Source organism: Poecilia formosa, unplaced genomic scaffold (genome assembly GCF_000485575.1).
Source record: "Poecilia formosa unplaced genomic scaffold, Poecilia_formosa-5.1.2 Scaffold17, whole genome shotgun sequence".
NCBI classification, from domain to species: Eukaryota; Metazoa; Chordata; class Actinopteri; order Cyprinodontiformes; family Poeciliidae; genus Poecilia; species Poecilia formosa.
The window spans coordinates 1018546-1037668 of NW_006799956.1; the positions used below are offsets into that span (position 1 = coordinate 1018546).

At 41.4% G+C, this 19123-nt stretch overlaps 1 protein-coding gene across 1 annotated transcript in view; it reads right to left on the reverse strand.

The window, feature by feature from the left end:
• Positions 1–2247: 2247 nt before the first annotated feature.
• The window catches only part of nell2a (neural EGFL like 2a), a 102333-nt gene continuing 85457 nt past the window's right edge, over positions 2248–19123 (reverse strand). The window contains exons 16-20 of the mRNA XM_007546698.2: positions 17446–17586; positions 14814–15007; positions 9743–9919; positions 4984–5208; positions 2248–3074 (exon numbers count right to left, since the gene is read on the reverse strand). Of these exons, the coding sequence (XP_007546760.1) occupies positions 3033–3074; positions 4984–5208; positions 9743–9919; positions 14814–15007; positions 17446–17586 (779 nt within the window). The 3' untranslated portion in view covers positions 2248–3032. The remainder of the gene's footprint in view (positions 3075–4983; positions 5209–9742; positions 9920–14813; positions 15008–17445; positions 17587–19123) is intronic.

Below are 19123 nucleotides of genomic sequence, written 5' to 3' on the forward strand. Positions count from 1 at the left end.
TTAGGAGCCAGCTGGAGGAGCGGCCTGCTCTTCTGCTCCTCTAGCACTCAGGTGCCCACTGGCCTGCTGCCACCACCAGCTAGAAGCTGTTGGACCAAAGCAGGCAGGCCGCCTCGGTGGACACTCTCTACTGCCTGTGTCCTCTGTCCAAAGATCCAACTCTGATGAGCTGAGAGTCGAAATAACTGAGATAAACAGTTTTTAGGCCAGGATCAGAAGAAGAAGAAGAAAAAAAAATCAAACGATAGGAGAGTGTGTTGGAATATAGATAGGTCTTATTATGAGAGTTTATCTCGGGGATAAGAAGCCAACTCCGGGATGAACTCATTTATCGGTGGGTGTGTGTGAACAAAGATCTTTGCTAACTTCGACAACCAAACCGAAAGTAGTTTTTGATTTAAGCTATTTGTAGCTTTGAGGCTACAAGTTAGCTTCTGGTGGTCCGAGTCGGAATATTTACACTAAAAAAAATGCTAAAATATTTCCTCATCCCAAAATGCTGAGATAATAATGTTAGGACAAAGGTTGATGTTTAGCAGTTTTAGCTAAACATCCCGTTGAAAACTGACCCAATTTGTAGAAAAGAGACGAAAAGGTTCCTAATCGTTCTTTACAGACCACCACCCAATGTGAACTACAGCTTTATCAGGTTTCGGGATGATGTAAGAAATTATAAAATAATTCTGTGACATAATGCCAATGGGTTTTGTTATTTGGCTTTCGTAAATACTAGAGAATGAATTTGTTCACTTAAAGCAAAACTAGCCTCCTTTCTGCTAATAAGTTAGCTGGCTGAGGCTAAACCGAGGCTAAGCTAGGCTAACAGTTTCGCCAGACAGTTCAGTCGAAATAGTTTATACATTGTTTTAGATTGAGTACATTTGAGTACATTTTTCCATCAATAAAAGCCCCAATAAAGTATTCGCATTGTCACCGCTTTCTAACAAGAGAATACAGCCTGCATAGTTCCCTTCAGGTAGTCAGAGAGGCTTTAAATGCTGCTACGCCTGCTTTGTGCAAACATGTCTGCTCATTTAACAGTGCAGAGGAGAATTAGCGCTGTAGCTGTGCCAGAAGCTGCCAGATGTGAGGTCAACAGCTGCTCGCTCCGAACAGCTTTCTGTTTTTCCCAGATTCACGCCTCGTTTTTATGAGAAGGATTAATTCAGTATTTTGGGAAAATGCTCATTAAGGCTTTAGGAGTTCAGGTTTAATCGACACTGCGTGGAGACTCTGCAAAGCACAAACACCATTACTGTTACTTGATACTTTTTTGAAATGTAATTGAAAATGTAAGTTGTGTCAAAGTTGGTCTCCTTTCTTTGGTAAAGAATAAAAAAACAAGCAATATTTTTTGCTAGCTTGTGGCTTTATGTTCCATCGATCAAGTCCCTCTCACTCGGGCTAAATTTAATCTAAGTATGGTTGAAAGGTCTAAATTTAGCTACATAATGGTGTTTATCAAATTAGCTCACCAGGCCAGTTTTGCAGCGTTGTTTATTATGCCCTGAGCCACAGCGTCAAACTCGAGGCCCGGGGGCCAAATGTGGCCTGCCATTGCTTCTTATGTGGCCCTCTGCTATCGTATCTTACCAGACACAGCAACTATTATGTACAAGGGAAATGAGATATCTACCAGAAACTTCAAGAAAGGAATATAAATTTAAAATTTTATCCATGTGAACAAACATGAAAAGTTTCTGTGTATCCATTTCTGGTAACAGTCTAAATGAGGACCTCTAACAGAGCCAGACAGTTTAAGAAAATTTAGAAAAAAATGTTAAGAATATAACAGATAAGACTGCTTATCCCTAACTGAAATGGTGATAATAGAAGATAATTTTATATATATAAAAAAATAAAATAAAAAAACCCCCGTCAGACAGGTCATCTGCATCATGGTGCAGCGAACCAAAAATAATAATCAAAGAAAAATTGACCGATGCAAATTTTTGCGCAGCTATTCTCCAACATATTTAATCACTATAATTGTAGTAGAGAAAGGGAAACTAGTTTGCATGGAAAACTTTTCTGAGCAAAAGTCTTTTTATATCATTTCGTTTCAATAATTAAACATTCACATTAGGAGATTATTGATGTATTACAACAGAGAATGTTAAAGTGTCGCTCTAGAACAGAAAGAAAAGACGTATTGAATATCAGAAATACTATAATATTAACAAGTGATCTGTTTGACACGCAATAAAAACTAATGACACACACATACACAGAAGTCCAACCCAGAACTTAAATGGAAATGGAAATACTTTATTTCACCATAACACTGTAACAAGCTTGGGAAAAAAGAAAAAATACCAAAAAAAAAAAAAAAAGATCAAATCAAAACAAATGCTACAGAGCACCACATCATACAGACAACTGTTAAAAGTGGCAACAGAACCTTATGCTAATGGTTTTCACTATCTAAGGTATCATTTTTCATAATCATTGTTATTATAGAAATCAGCAAAAATGTCTGGACATCAAGCACAGTCATGCCAGTAATAGTAATATCTTACAGATTCATGTAGCAATGCTTTGGAGTGGGTAATCGGCGACGCTCAAAGGCTTCGCTTTGGGCAGGCGCGACGCGGGTCAGAGGGAACTTATAGTCCATCGTCCGTTTGGCATTTGGTATAAAGGATCTGAGGATACAGGTGTGGGTCACAGACTGTTCGCAGGTTGCTTTTAAACACCTAACGTGCACAAAGTACCAGATGGGTGGAGGTGATGTATGCAATGTACAATAAAAGCTTTAAACTGGGGAAAAAGAAAAAAAAAAAAGGATAAACCAGAGGAGACAAAACCTGAATGTCAAAGATGTACAATTATCTGTGACCTGAATTGTAACCTCCAATCATCTGGCTCAGCAGGTCAAAACCAAGCCGAACAGTGCAAACACTATTTGACCCAGGCCCCGTGAAGAGGACGGTGAGGAGACACAGGGGGCCGTGTTACTTTTTTTTTTCTTTTTTCTTTTTTCTCTTTGTACACGGAGAACTCTGTACAGGTGCCTTCAGATCTGCCAAGGACTAAAGGCACATCGGGTCCACTGAGCAACAGATGTGTCCGTTCTGCAAATGAGAGAAAAGAGGGAGAAGGGAGGGTCACAGTCACACTTGAACCGTACAGGCAAAGTCTTTTTGAGACGCAGTGGCTGCTAATTTCCCATGATGCAGAAGCTGACATTTGGAGCTTCTCGGCTTGTCATTTTTTTTTACCACCGGCCGACCCGAGGGAATTTTATAGCCGGGATTTAAATGTGAAAGCCCACCGGGTCACGGATCGCCATCATCATGGCCGAAACAAAACTGCATGTCAGTTCAAAGCTATGTGCAAAAAAAAAAGAAAAAAAAAAAGACTGTCAGTAGGGTGTAAAGCTCTGCTTGTGAAATACTGCCACATTCCTTTTGTTTCCGATAAGAGGCTCGCTGTCGGCTAAGTAGGAGGAATGAGTGGATTAGCTTTAAAGCTACGGCAAACAATTTACGTCCACGTTACAATATCACCTGTTCAGTCCAACAACACGGAGAGCAGCTTGACTTACCGTCCTAATGTTATTTGCCGCAGTTTCTCATAAGATGCTACAACTACCACTCGGAGTATTGAATTGTGTAAAGACGTCTGCTCATTTAACGCAGTGCAGAAGAGGATCGACGCCGCGGCTGAGCCGGAGGCTACAGGTGAGAGGTCAACAGCCGTTCTTTTTGAATAGGTTTCTGTTTATTACAATAAAAAAATAAAATTGAATGCCTCTTTTTCAGGTAAAGGTTCCTTTTAGTATTTTAGAAAAGGGCTCATTGAGGCGTCAGGAGTCCTGAGTGAAAGAACACGATCATGATCGCGTTAAACTCGACACCGACGCTGAAGGTTCTGACTAGTTTCTACTCTACCTGGCAGCTTGAGCTCACCGATAGTCATGTTTACTCATTTTCTTATTAGTCGCATCAGTCGATAATTCTGTTACTGCTGAACAGAGGAGTGCTCTCGTCACCTCCATTTAATAAAAGACGGAGCCGTCTGCTTGTGAGCGTTTCTGTTGTCTTGAATCCGCAGCAGAATGACATGTTTTAAGTGCAGACTTTGAACCAATTCAGATCCCTGCCAACGACGCCAGTTGCAACAACTTTTCAGTGGACGTGTTCGCCATGTCACCAAAAGGCTGGCGGTGAGGCGGTTTTAGGAAAAATAATGCCGAACTAAAAGAACTGCACAAGAAGTCATGCAGAAACATAAAGACAGAACCCTACATAACCCATGTAGAGAGTTTATCAGAACAAAAAAGAAGTTGATTTTGGGGGTGAGTTTCACTTTAAATGTAGTTCACAAACTATCGCCATTGTTTCTTCCAAGTCGGCTACATTTGTTTACTCTGAACTCACGTTTGGCCTCTAGAGGTTTTTGCGATAGTTCTCATGTGAAATATGAATAATCGGAATAAAACCCAAAAACATGCGACAATTTTAAACTCTTGTCGTGTGAACCAGGCGCTACAATGTATTAAAATTGATCTAAATTAGTACATTTAAGGAGCACATTCTTTTATTTTATAGATTATAACAAAATGTCAATTATTTAGACAACCATATTCAAGGGCACATAGGCTACAAGATAAAACTTAAACTTGGTGTTTTAAAGATGCGTTTAGGTGTCATGTCAGTCTTATGCACCCTCCTTCAACTTAAGTGTTACCTAATCCTGCAATAGCTTTATGCTAAGCTAAAAAGCTAGCAAGGCTTTATCCAACACAGAAAGGTCTGACTCCTTGGAAATCAATAATAAAATTAGGTAAGGTGCAAAAACCTTTGGAAAGTACCCAAAATATACCCCAACTGTAAGTGTTGGTCTATGAAATGCTGCAGTGAGGCCATAGAAACGCTCAAACTGCCTCTGTGGCGTGAAATCTGCATCGCAGCATGCCGCCTTTTCAGTCAGAAGCAAGCGACTCGCTCCAGCTTGCGGCCTCGACTCCGGGCGCCTCACCTTGCACTGGCACAGGGTGCACTCCGTGCCGTGTTTGATCCAGGAGGAGCCGCTGAAGCGTGAGATGTTGTGCTCGTCCGTGCACGTCTTGGTGATGTCGTTGCGGATGGTGTCGGCCTGGCAGGGGTCAGTGACACAGCGGGGGCAGCACTCGCCCTCCGGCACCATGGTGAACTCGCAGTCCACGGGCGGGCACGGCAGAGGCCAGCAGTCCACCTGCCCCTGCTGCGGGGGGGCGAGAGGGAGGAAATGTCACACCATTTAGAGAAAGAGTCAGAAAATAAATAAATAAAAATCTCAGCAAATACATATTTTTCTAAAATATGTATATTTTTTCTTCACCTAAACAAGTCATTAATTCAAATATACATATTTCTCCTGACATTGTGCATTAGCATGCCAGAGGGAACGTCATCACTTGATTGAGGGGGGAGGGGGGGGAGTTGTTAAGGTACCAAGGAAAAAAAAAAATAGATGAGCAAAGCAATCTTCCAACAAAGTCAGCACTTTTTTGCAGACTGGGAAAGTAAACGCTGCAGCTTTCTAATTGTCTCATTGTTGTTCCCGTATTAATCTCACGGCAAACTTTGAGCCGGGAACGTCGTATTGGATTTTTCGACTGGCCTGAAAAAACACATCATTTATTCTGTCTTTCGCAAACCTTCGCCCCCACGCCCCGCACCTTCGTGCTTTTCTTTTTTTTTTTTTTATCACCGTGGCCTGACCTACTTCTGCCCCACATTGACATCCGTGGCATGTCCCGTAGCCATTTATTAGTCATGTTGTTCAAAAAACGAGAGAAAAACCCAGCAGAAGCCAGGAGATGCTAGCACGGACACTTAGTTCGAAGCTCGATTCAAGCGTCCCACCGGGGGTTATTTAATATCACTGAAAATCGCTCGGATCAGCGTTCTACAAGAAGTTGCTGGAAAAAAATAGTTTATCTGTAAAGAACACAGACTCCCACAGTGCAGATGCCCACGCCTCGTGTCTGTGAAAACACTCCAAAGTGGGAGATCCACCCCCTGACTGGCAGCCCCTTCGCTGAGATTTGGGAAGCAAATGAGTAATGGGTCGTCACAGCGTGGAAACTTGCTCAAGCTGACGCAGCGGACAGGGCTTCGGTGTCTCTGTTATTTCTACAGGCCGTTTCATTCGCCGTTCTTTGTGTCTCGTCGTGATTTTATCTCCTCTTTCTTACACGGGACCATTTAGCGGTTTGCAAGAGTGAATACTAATAAATGCCTCCGAGGAGATTAGAACTGGTGACATTTATCTCCGGCTGGAAATTAGGCTCAAACAATCATGTTTGCTTTTTTTTTTTTATGTGCTTTGACCTTAAGTACAGCTCACATGCATGTTAATGGAAATTAATGCTCTCTTGATTCTAACAGGGTGGAAAATCGTAACTTCTCTCCCCTCCCACTCCAAAGACTGCTTACAGACTGCTTCTGCTTTTCGGTCTCCCGCCACATTTCAGTGTCTCGGATCATAAAACACATGTTAATATCACACCAAGATAACCTTAGCACATGGAAAATGTAGTTTGGAGTTCCTGATTCTATTTATAAGAGAAAAAGTTACAAAATATCCCAAATTCTAGGTGTTTACAGAAACTAGCCATGAGTCTATCACAAGATCGTGGAGGGATTTTTGGGCCACTCTTCCTTGCAGAATTGCAAATGGCCACTCCAAAACATTTATTTATTTATTTTAAAACTCTCAGAGGAAGAGTTGCTGGTCGCCTGTTGACCATCGATTGTCCTTCTGGATAACCGTAGTGCGATTTAGCTCAAGGTCCCTGCTTCCGGACTTTCTACCAGAGAGCAGAATAGCTTTATCTGCTGATGAAAATTGTCCAGGTTGTGAAGCAGCAAAGCAGCTCCACACCATCACACTACCGCCATCATTTCTTCTTCTCTTTCTGAAGTGCTGGGTTAGTTCTGGACCAGATCTATCGGGACACACACACACACACACCATACAATGCAGTTCCGCTTTTGTGTCTTCAGTCTGTGGAATATTTTTCTCAAAAGTCTTGGGGATCATCGAGCTGTTTTTGTATCAAAAGCAACATGTTAGCCAAGGTTTAGACCGTGAAACTCTTCCATGGATGCCTTTTTTTTTGCCAGGTCTTCTCATTGTAGACACATGAACACTGACCCTAACTGAGACTGTCGAGGTCTCCGGTGACTCAGATGTTGTTCCGGGTTCCTTTGTGTCCTCTTAAATGAGTTGTCAGTGCGCTCGCCGAGTGACTTTGGTAGGTTGGCCACCATCTTTCATGGATAATAGTTTTTATTGTTGTTCACTGGGATCCTAAAGCTTTAGAAATGAGCTGTGTTGGTGCAAAGACACTTTGAGAATCTTCTGAGGGCCACACTTACTGACATAATATCACACCACTGGTTTAGATGGAAGCAAATTGATGCCAATGTTTTCTGTTCTCTAATTTCTGTAGAATGAGACAATAATGAATTGTTTTTTTTAATATATTTTCATCTTTGCATATTGTCAAACAGTTCCTTTAGAAGTTTTTTGCTTGGTACATGTGGCAGAGATCAGGTTAGGAGTGTGGATAGAAGTGAAACTAAATAAAAATGTGTGCTTAATCATGTGTGATATATAACCTAGCAATGAGATGATTTTATTTTCACATAGAGCCTGACTGGTTTGGATTGTAAATTTTACAAATCAAATCATCAATAGAGAGCAGTTTTTTGTATTTGGATACATAGATAAAAAAAAATAAATTGTTAAATGAAAAAAAAACAAAAAACATTAGAAATGTTGCAAGAAGTCAAAACCTTGTCTCCAGTAATGGATTTGCCTGCAGAGGCCATTATTCCTGGTTTCGCAATGATTGCATGTGCTTAGGCGAGATGGTTTCACATCTCGGTCCTGCAAACATGTTTCGCCCATCTGCTCCAGTCGCTGTGTATTTTAAGGTCCCCGCTGAGTTTGGACAGCCATTGCTCTCCTAAGTGTAGCAGCATTCAAGGTTCATTTCACGTCCCCGTCACGCTACTGCACCCCACGGTACCGGGTGGGGCGAGAGGGCGGCTGCCTTCTCCTTCAAGAGCTGGAAACGCGCGGAACTTTTAATTGGCCGACTTTAACGTCTGCGGTCTCGACACCTGGACATCTGCGGGCCGCGTGCGGACGTGGCGACATTTCCAAACATGTGTATGTTCTGGTGTTTACACTCCCCGTGTGTGTGTGTGTGTGTGTGTGCGCCCGCGTGAGCGCCGCTGTTGTGGCAGGCAAGTCCGGCCTTCTCAAATGTGTTTGTGTCAACACGTACAAGTGCCTGCGGTGAGCACGGCTGCGGCGAGAGTGAAGCAGAGCGATCTCATTTTCAGCCTAGAGTGCTTCCCCGCTGCCTCTCAGCTGAGCTGTGATTTTCAGGCACTCCTGTAATGGTGCGCTGCAAGAAATCCAAAGAGCGGACCCGGGGTTCAGGCAGCAGGACAACAGCACAATACAGGAGAGCACTTGGGAGGGAAGGTGGCTGAGGTGGGGTGGAGTTAGTGGGGGCGTAGGGGGGTGGTTATTGCCAGGGCTGGTCACAGGGTAAATCTGTCAGAATGGGGAAGACGTCACAGTATCTAAGCTACAAGCACGGTTGTTATTAAAAGGCAGCTAAGAGTGAATGAGAAAGAGAGAGAGAGAAAGAAGGAGAGAGGGAGAGAGAAAAAAAAGCAAGAGTGCTTCGAAGTAGAGATGAACTCAGCAGAAGAAGAGTCGTATATTCACCGTTCCTTCATGCAGCGGCAGTCACGTTCCACAGACTTCAATTTGTTTAATTGGGGTTTTATGTGATAGATCAATGCAAAGTAGCGGTACGACCGCAAAGCAGAAGGAAAATGATGGACGGTTTTCATCGAGGCTCCACAGAAAATCTGGAGCCTCTGGGAGCAGAGATTCCCAGCTCCTTTTTTTTTCTTTTTTTTTTTACATACTTGTTAAAACTATCACTATGTTGGGGCAGCATGACAGATAATCTGTGAAAAAAAAACGAGTTCCTCTTCCTTCTCCCTGTAGACCTACCGTCATGTGAAAAAAATACATTTGTTCATCAGAAACAACCAATCGGAGTCAGAAGGAGGGTCTTACCGCTGTCAATCGCCGTCGTGTACTCACTTGACCCTTGACCTTAGTAATAAATAGTCTATACTGTAAGCCTTACTGTGAGAGCTTCAGTGTTATTTTGTTTGGCGTGAAGAATAGGGGTTCTCAGACTGCAAAGTACACCAGAGAATACGAGGAAGTCACTCTCGGCAAACACTCTCGAGTCAACGCGAGCATACACCCTGTTAACTCGCAGCAGTGGGAAGCCCACACATGCTCAACCTTGGAAGAAGCCTCAGTGAAACGTGTTATTCCATCAATGCGGACTATAGCAAAGATGGCTCTTTGTATTCACACAAATCAAAGCAATCACGTCTTTTTCTTCTTTTTTTTTTCTTTTGCACCACACAAAAACCAATCTCCCTTTTCTCCTCCCTGCAACCTTCCTATTCACCTCTTAATCACTCTGCTCCAACAAAATATTTCTCCTTGACTTTCTCTTCACCACACATCTCTCCTTGATCAGCATTTCCATGGAGACCGGGGTATTTGTTGCATTCCTTGCGTGGGCGCTGCGGCACACCAATGAAACGCTTATGTTTTTTTTTTAAAATTATTTTTTATTTTGTATTTTACACACCGTCACCCCCGAGAAGCGTCACTGGATATTTCATCAACTGTAACCCACCAGGCACTGGCACTGCTGGCAGTTCTCCACCCAGGTGTCGCCGCTGCCGTAGGTGAGCAGGCCGTTCTGGTGCAGGCACTGGCTGCTCAGGCGGGGGTCGCACTCGGGGCAGCAGAACAGGTCGGCGTTGGGGTTGTCGCAGTCGCACACCATCCGCCGGCACATCACTTGGCCGGCCTGAGAGCGGAGCACAATCAAACGTTAAACATTAACACACAGACGCCATCAGGCTGTGCAAAAGACAGAGCCATTAGTGCAGTCGAGTCATTAAACATGCATGTGCATGATAAATAATGGAGCGAGGGTTAAAGAGACCCGGACCTTTCAACGTTTCCGTCCAAACTGTAGGAAAAGCCAAACAATAGTGTGAACTTCAAACTGCTTAAATTATTCTAGCTTATTTCTCTGGACAAATAATCCTCTTCCCTTTAAACGCAGAGAAATGTCTCTAAAGCGAAATGGAAATGTTTTTGTTTTTTTTTGGTTTTTTGGCGTCGTTCGTTCAGGCAGACTTCGACAAACAATGAAAAGAATGAGCTCGTCAATCGATTCAATGCCGTTCGCTAGAACAAAACTCTAAGGCTCTTTTCATCGAGATTCAAGGTCCACACTTGAAATGTCACACAAATATTTGTCACATGCCAATTATGAATTGACTGGAAAAAAAAAAAAAAACATGCATGAGATGCAAAGTTTCTTTAAATGTACAGATTTAGTAAGAAGTTTACATACATTTGTAACGGGCATAAATGTCACATGTCACAGCTTTTAGCTCAGCGTTTCAAGTGCAAATCAGTTTTTTTATGGCACTGCAACGACTAACCAACATTGACTGGATTCACAAATGTTGATTTATAAGTATCCATTATATAAGTACACAGTAGCCTTTCTGGCTGGATATTTGTTTGTATTTTTTTTTTAAAAAAAACAGACAATTCTGCATTAATTAACACGATGATTCACAAATAATCATGTAAATGTGTCAAATGTTCATCTGTATTCGCAGACAAGTTTATGGTAAACCAGATTAAAACATAAAACATGTGATAGTTTAATTTAAAAAAAAGTCAAATAAGCATATTTAAAAAAAATACACAGTCTAAATGTGCAAGAGAAATTAATCTGTATATAATCACAGATTTGATTAGTTACCAACAACTACTTCATGGATTTAGAAAACTGCCTATACAATCAGTGTGCCCGGCCCTTTAAGAACAAAGCTGACTGCCTGGTTCTGAGATTCTTCAGTAAAGTATATAAATATGTTAGGAGTAATAAAAATATGCAACAAATTTATGCACGTTCCCTATTAACAGTCTGTACTAAAAAAATCTGTTAATAAAAACATTAAATCTCATTTGAATATGACTTTAATACCAATGATGAGACGAGAGTGTAAGACAGCACTGGCTTCAACAGTATAGTTGCAACACACCTTGATGCAAATGCATATGTATTTTACATTTGTGCGTGCCTTTTCAATAACGAGTGTCTACTGCATACTGAACAGGCTCAGTCTGGACACATTCTTATCTCTCCATTGTCTGGGGGTCTTTGACCTTGGTTTCCCCCCCATCACTTAGTGACGGTGCTCCATTTAATATCCAGCTGGGTCCAACCACTTCCAAAACAATAACATGTTTACTCCCCTGCCTCTTAATCTGCTCAATGCCACTAATTTTGACAGGCAGCACCTCAATCTCTCAAATCAATTAAACAACTCATTTAATTAGGGAGCCATTTCTGTCCTGCTCCTTTGTAATCAAATGAATAATTTGCCGCTTGATCATTCACCACCGACACTAATCCACTATAATCGCCTTCCACTACTCCCAGACACTCGGCATTAGGTCGAGTAAAACGCTGCGAATTCGGAGCGTGACGACACCGCAACCCGATAAAAATGAAATAAAACATCTCTGAGGTGACAGAATGAGTTTTTCCCGGACCCGTTCTTCCCAGGTGTCTCACCGCCAGGATGCCAGGAAGTGATCAAAACAACAACGTCAGAAACTTGAGTCAATCAAAACGTTCAAGAAGTGCGACAGCACATACTGCTCGTCCGTCAAAACAGCGTCGCTGTCGTGTCCCGTCAATCTCCCTCGTTTGCCGAGAATCAAAAGAAATTGGATAAATTAACACAAGTTGAAATAAAAAGTTATTTTCGATTGCTTTGATGATGACATAGGAGGCTAGCAAGAGCCTGAAAGCCACATTGTTCACCAAGTTTTCACACACAAAAGCATTACGGGGAGCTTTATCCAAGCAAACCTCTAAATAAGTACAAAAAATAAAAAATAACTGCATAAAAGAGAAGCAGCAGTGCAGTGAAAACGTCCAGTGAAAATTTGAGGAACTCATTTGTGCATTTTTGCAGCTCGGCGGCCTAGAAAACATCCCTCAACACGAAATCTGCAAGACGAGGCTTCCGCTCCACTTGCTGCACGGCGTTGATCCGAAGTGAAGTTCATGTGAGGAAGTCCTCTGATTATTTATGAGTATTAATTTTAACTTTGAACTTGTCAGAACCAGTTGAGTGTTATCACGTCCCACACGCAGTTTGGACATTTTATAACAACGCATGCTGTACAGGAGTTACAAACTCAAATTAAATGGCTATTGCGGAGCTCAATTGCAACAATTTGGATTAGTGATAACACGACTTGTTTGTTAAATGAACTGGTTCAAACGCGTTGTGACAAATGCAAACTGTAAATGTGCTAACGTGGAAAAGATGAAGCTGCAGACTAGCTTAGATTATTCTGATGTTAAACTAATAAAAAACTGGAATAAGTTTGTGCCCGATTTTACAATTTGGTCTTTCTATTGGCGTATCTGTTAGTGACTGCTGATGCTTATATGAAGAGACAGAAAATTATAATCTGGCACTAGCTAGCTGATGCTAGCTGGAGGGTTTAAACATTGCAATTCTTCATACACTTGGCATTTTTCAAATTTCAAACCAAACCATTTGTTATATTCCTGTTATCTTTTTAGTTTAGTTTAGTTTAGCCATTTTAGTCATATTCTGCGTTTCGTTTTTCCCTCTTTTCCGTCGCCGCTGAATGTTCCTCCAGGTACCGGGGGGGGGGGGGGGAACGGAAAAAGTTAGCTGTTAATTTTTGTGGGTTTGTCACTGCAAACACATTACATAAAACTCATTTTACCCACTGGTGATATAAAATATTTATTTGTGCCGCTTTATGAACATGCAGTTACACTATCTGCTCAATTATTAACTATGAATGAGTGCAAACTACAGTATAAATCTTTTTTTTTTCCCCCACAGAGGCAGAAGATGAAGTATAATTTGCTGCAAAGAACTTACATTATCCACTTCACTTTGTCTCTTTTGAAGATCCAACAGCAGCGTGTTTGCACTTTAGCGTTAACAAACACTGTCCGTGAGCCATACGATTATTCACTTAACAGTGTCATGATTGCTCCTTTGCTAGTAAGTATATTTTTTTATTAATTAAAATAGAAAGACACAACTCTCCCTGTCTCTTTACAGTCTATTGTCAAATGTCATTTGTTGGGGAGGAAGACATCTTCCTTACGAAGGACGGAGGTGACATTTGATTAGCCCCGTAGGGGACGGCTTCCGTCGCATGGAAGAAAAAGCGGGTTTCCACTAGTTTTCTTACTCTTATAAGAAAGAAAAAAAATACCCACTTGTCCTTGCAGGGACAAGTGGGTATGCTTGCTACTTATTTAAAGCAAACACTACATGTAAATTGGACATGCTTTGTTTCAACGCATCGTAAAGTTAGTGTGGTGAGCAGCAGCCTGTGTGCTGCACAGACATTTATCATGTCTGTGGAGCATCCAGACCCTTGTCTTAACCCAAGTAGTTACTGCAAGCATTTCCAAATCCAGCGTGTTTCATGACAGACAGAGGTTGACCTCTCACAAAAGGACCAAACAGAGGAACTTTGCTGCAGCACGTTCAGCCTCCGTGGTATTTGCTGGAGTCAGCTTTGGGTCACTTTGCCAATTTGAGGAAATTTCTCTAGGGTGGGTACAAATTAACATGCTGTGGCAAACAGGGCTTTTTTTTGTGCCTGCGAAGAAGAAGATAAAACAACCAAAGTACCAAAGGGGCAAAATGACCAGCACCTGTCAACGTGTTTGACTGAACAGCTGGAGTGCATCCACAGAAAATTAAGTTTCCTTTGAAAAATAAATATCTAAACATTTTTCTTCCAGTAACTTCATTTTTAAACACATACTTAATGCTAAGAATAGCTAAATAGCTAACCATTGGTATGTTTATGGAGTAACAACTACCACCCCAAAAGAACGAACTGATGACATTCAGTGAGTTCACAGACAGGGAGAAGGTCACCGGTCAGGGTCAGCCAATAAGGTCATGTAGTTTGTTGACATTTAACATGTCTGTGGGTAAAACAAGCAGCTTTTCATGAGCAAGATACTGAGATGCATATGGAAACTAGTGACTCTGATGTGACCTTACAAATGAACTCAACTGCAGAATGTCATAATTTCCACAAATAATTTAGTTTTATTTTAGTTGAACTGCTGACTGACAGTGACTGATTAATTTTGAAAAAAAAATGCATGAAAGAAAGGCAAAATCTTTGTTGTATTTACATTTTTTAACATCTTTAAATTTGATCTCATTACTTGCTGTTGCATGAAGATTTTGATCTTGCTTTTCATATTCTCTACAAAACTCAACAATCAGTGTGACCTGCTCAGCTCATTCGCCCGTACGTATCCACTCATGCACCTTATGTTTCATCTGTAGATGAAAATCAAGTGGCCTCTAAACATTATAGTGATTATTACAACCGCGGCTATCATAAAATTAGTCATTACGACTGCAATACGGGGCACTATTATTAGCCACAGCAGCTTTATTTGTTGCTTTAAATGAAATCAACCTGTCTAGATACAAGGTTATCCCAACCTCGTAACCGTAGCGTCCCGCGCCCCGGTGCCTGCTGGGAACACATGTCCCGCTCCGCCATCTGCCCCTCTGTCTGCAGAGCTCCACCCACCCCTACCTTTAAGCTCTCTCTGTTCTCCATCTTGCCCTGTTTATTACCTGGCAGGAGCACACCGAGCACCTGTCGCTGTCCAGCACCCATATCTGCCCGCTGTGCTTGACCTTGTTGTCATGGATACAGTCGCCGGTGCAGTTATGCCCGTGGGGGCACCGGCAGTCGTAGCCTCCCTCCAGGTTGAAGCACACTGTGTCGTTGGCGCAGGTGTTCCTCCCCGTCTTGCATTCGTTAATATCTGCAGGGAGCACAAAGGAATGACATCATGCATATGCTCTGTGCAGGCAAAGCTGTTTCTGTGCATGATCTGCTTGGAAATAATAATAATAGTAATAAAAAAAAGGACATAAAAAAAAAGAAAGAAATTAAGTCTGGTTTTGATGCAGAAGAGCAATGCAGGCGCGTCAATTCTGCAGCGCGAGACAGCAATGTAACCCAGAAACCCACTTTGGCCAAATTCTGCTTTTGAGAGGTGCAGACAGGTTGTTATCATTTATGTATTTTTTTTTTTTTCATTATTATTTCAGAGTGCTTTTAATGCGCGTTCTTTCTCGGCCCTTTCAGATCCAGATGACGGCCAAGATGGGGGTCAAAGAATGGAGCAGCACCACCAGCTCAATTGTTGCGCCCATTTCTTCCGTGTTTCTGTTGATTGAGGGTTTCGCTTCCGACAGCCTCCACATGTCTGCCGACGTGCTAAGAAAATGTTGTTTTTTTAAAAAAATTAACAGGCTTCAGAAAGAAAAGAGACATTTTTTTAGGCAAGAGGGAGGCAAAAAGAACTTAAAAACGACATGCATCTCCCTGAGTCAAAAACATTTGATAGAAGCTGACTGAACTTCTTATCAGGGAAACTATTTTGCCTCCTAAATTTCAAAACTCTATTTCTGAAATTGAGACATGAAGCAAACCTGCAAGCAAAACAAATTAATTTGATTCACTGATCACATTTTGGACTGAATTCAGTCACAATGGTTAAATTTGTGGCTGCATTTCTCTATTTTTAACGAGAAATACTGTGGAAATTATTTTATGTTTACATTAAGGAGAGAAATATTTGTATTTATTTACTTGAAGATGGAAATTTAAAATCTGGGAATTACACAAAACCCAACTCAACCAAGTCTTAAAACTAGTGAGACGCAGCGATTGCTGTGCTAAGAGACAAGCTAACACTAATGTGTTTCACTGAATTTCATGCACATACTACTATGTGTAAGATTTAAAAAAATAAAAGCTTTTAGTAGAGCAAACATTTAACAGCAAGTCATGACGTAGTTTTGAAACAGACGGCAGCCATGTTGGATTTATTTTTTGCCCCTCACTGATGAGAAACTACCAGCTTTTTCTTTGTAAATGCAAAACAGAACAAACTGAAAATATTATTTTGATGATGTTGTAAAGTAATCTCTCGGTGGCACTTGGAGACCTTATTCTTCTTTTCTCCTGATTGAATAGTTTTTATTAATTTCTGAATTCTTAGGCTGTTGAGAGATTTGATTAACACAATGTCCTGTTACAAAGTTAAACTTTTAAGAAAAAAGTTTTTTCTTGAACTTTTTTTGTCAGCAACAGACGGCTACTTGTGCACTAAGCTGAATTATGTCTGCAAGTATTTGATTTACCAGCATCATTTCTAATATTTCTGCCTTTTATGTAACACGATTTGACTTTCAACTTTGCCAAGCTGCAATAACGACCATCTAAAAACCTCCTCTTCTTCATCTGTTCAGATCTTATGGTCCCATCTGCCTGTTACATGCTTCATCTTCAGTTTCCAGCTCTGATACGATCCTGAAAACAAGCTTTTCACCTGATTATTATTATTTTTTTAGTTTATTTAGCTTTTCCTTTTCATATATTTGCAGCATCATTCAGCATTTAACATCACCTGTTAAAGGGACAGCTCAGGTTTACTCATGTAATCTTTTTCATATATAAATACCTGTGACAGTTTGGGACAACAGAAGCTAATAGAGATAATATTGTCTCACAGCTCTGTAACTGGACGCTATTTTCAGAAAACCTTGTATTTTACTTTGTTCTTATTTATTTTGTCCTTATCAGCTCTGATAAAAACAAATTACCTCAAGCTTATTAGCTCTTAATAATTATTTAGTTTAGATTAGTTTCCTCTCAAATTGTTATTTAAGGGCTAAAAACGATGGAGATTCTTTGAATTACACAACATTATCCATTTTTGTATTAATACAAAATGTTACTTGTTAACACCAAGGCACCATAAAAACTAGCATTTCTATTCAAGTCAATTCAATTCAACAATACTTCATTAATCCCAGAGGGAACAAAAATGACTGCCGTGGGCAAGAACAAACTCCTGTAGCTGACTGTGCTACAGAGACTCTGATGAAGCCTCTGACTGAAGACGCTCTGTTGGTATGTCTCATGAAGAGGAGGCTCGTGCTTGCCTGTAATTTTGTGGATTTTATGATAATCTCCTTCTTTATCAGGTTGTTTTCAAGTCTCTGGTTCTGATGGTGGCAGAAGAGCTTTAACCCTCCACAGCAGACTGACAGAACATAATCAGATCTATGAGAATCGGATACCAGCCCATGGCTGATATTTTCTTCATTTCAAGTGTCAAAGAAAAAGGGACACCTGGAGTTTGCTCCTACCAAACTTTTGAATATTTAATAAAGAAAAGGAACAACTCACCTACGCACGATTCCCCGTTGGCGGAAAACAAGCCGTTGTCATGGTAGCCGTCGCGGCACTCGCAGTGGTACCAGCCGGGCAAGTTGACACAAGTGGATTTACTATCGCACTCAACAAAGCCGTCCGCACACTCGTCAATGTCTGAGGGGGAGACAATAAGACACGTACAGTCGATATACGTTTGCTTCAGAATCAGCTTTTTACTCAGATATTGCGCTTTCACTCTCGCCTCTTGGGCGTTCTGGACTCTGACTGATTCGTAATTAATAAAACAACTTGTCTTGCATTTGAGAGCATCCAGACCAAAAGGCTTTATTGATCAGACAATTTCGCAGCCAGAGAATGACATCTGTATCAATAAAAGATAGCAGGGCATGAAAAGAAAGAGAGAAAGAAAGAAAGAAAGAAAACTAACTGGAAACAAGAAGCACATTCTAACGAGACTGAGTCGTAACAAAAATGCCCCGGCAGAAAGATGTAGCAAAATGCATTGACATGCAGGTAAACAGATTATTTCCAAAGTCAGTGCACTCTCGATTTATTTTATTGAGGGGGGAAAAAAACTCTGTCATGTGGAAAAAAAAAAAAAAAAGAAAGACCCTGAACAAATGGCTCTGGCACGGTTTCTTTCAGCCGTTGGGTGGCTGCTGTCGGTGGATGGAGTTTATGTTTATTTTCACAGAGATGCACTCGGGGAAAAAAAAAAAATCCTCGTCTCTGCTTCCTCGTCTTTATAGCAACACTGAGATTAAGTGCTCCGGGTTTTCTCCTCCCCGCGTTTGTCTCCCCCGTCGTTCTGCGTTCGTCTCTCTGTTCTCTGTTCTTTGTGTCTCCTTTTCAGACGCTCACTCTTCTCCCCGCTTACAACAGGCCGACGTTAAACCTCTCCGTTATTACAGCAGGCATCCCTGCAAACATCATCCGAGAACTATTCAGCTGTTAACAATGAGCATAATGCGCACACACGCAGACACAGACTGACAGACAGAGAGAGAGAGATTACTCTGATATTTCGGCTAACATTTAATTAAACCCGGGGCCAGACCCACGTGAAGGAGGGAATAAAGCCTGTTATTATGCGGCGGGGCTAAATATGTTAGCTCCCGACATGTGCCGTGATTAAATGTGTCTGCTTGGCCGGTGATGGCTTTTTTATGATTGTGCATGATGCATGATGCTTTGCTCTCATTATGAAAATGGCAGTGTGCCGCGTATGACCTTCTTCACATCTGTACTGCAAAAGTATCCCCCCACCCCCACTCTATCCACACACACACACACACATGCCGCCCGCACACCCTCAAGCGACTGACAGAAGGGCTCATGGTCCCCCACCATCCAGCCAGTAATAGGATTAAGATCTATTGGCTAATGAGCCCCCGGCCTTTAAATAGAAATTCTGCTGCAGATTAACTGTTGATCAAAATGTTCTGCAGATTAAAGTTTTACAGTGACCCGCAAAGGCGCCTCTTCAACCTGTTCGCATCCCGTCATGTCACAGACGTTATTGTATTTCGTTAAAAAGATTTGCAAATAAATATTCGTAACAGTGATTTGCATTTTTTTTTTTTAATTTCCACTCCCCTTTACACTGATACCTCTAAATACACTCCTTTGCAAACAGTAGACTGTAAAAACACAAAATCTTACCAAGTATCTTTGTCTAGTTTCAGGATTA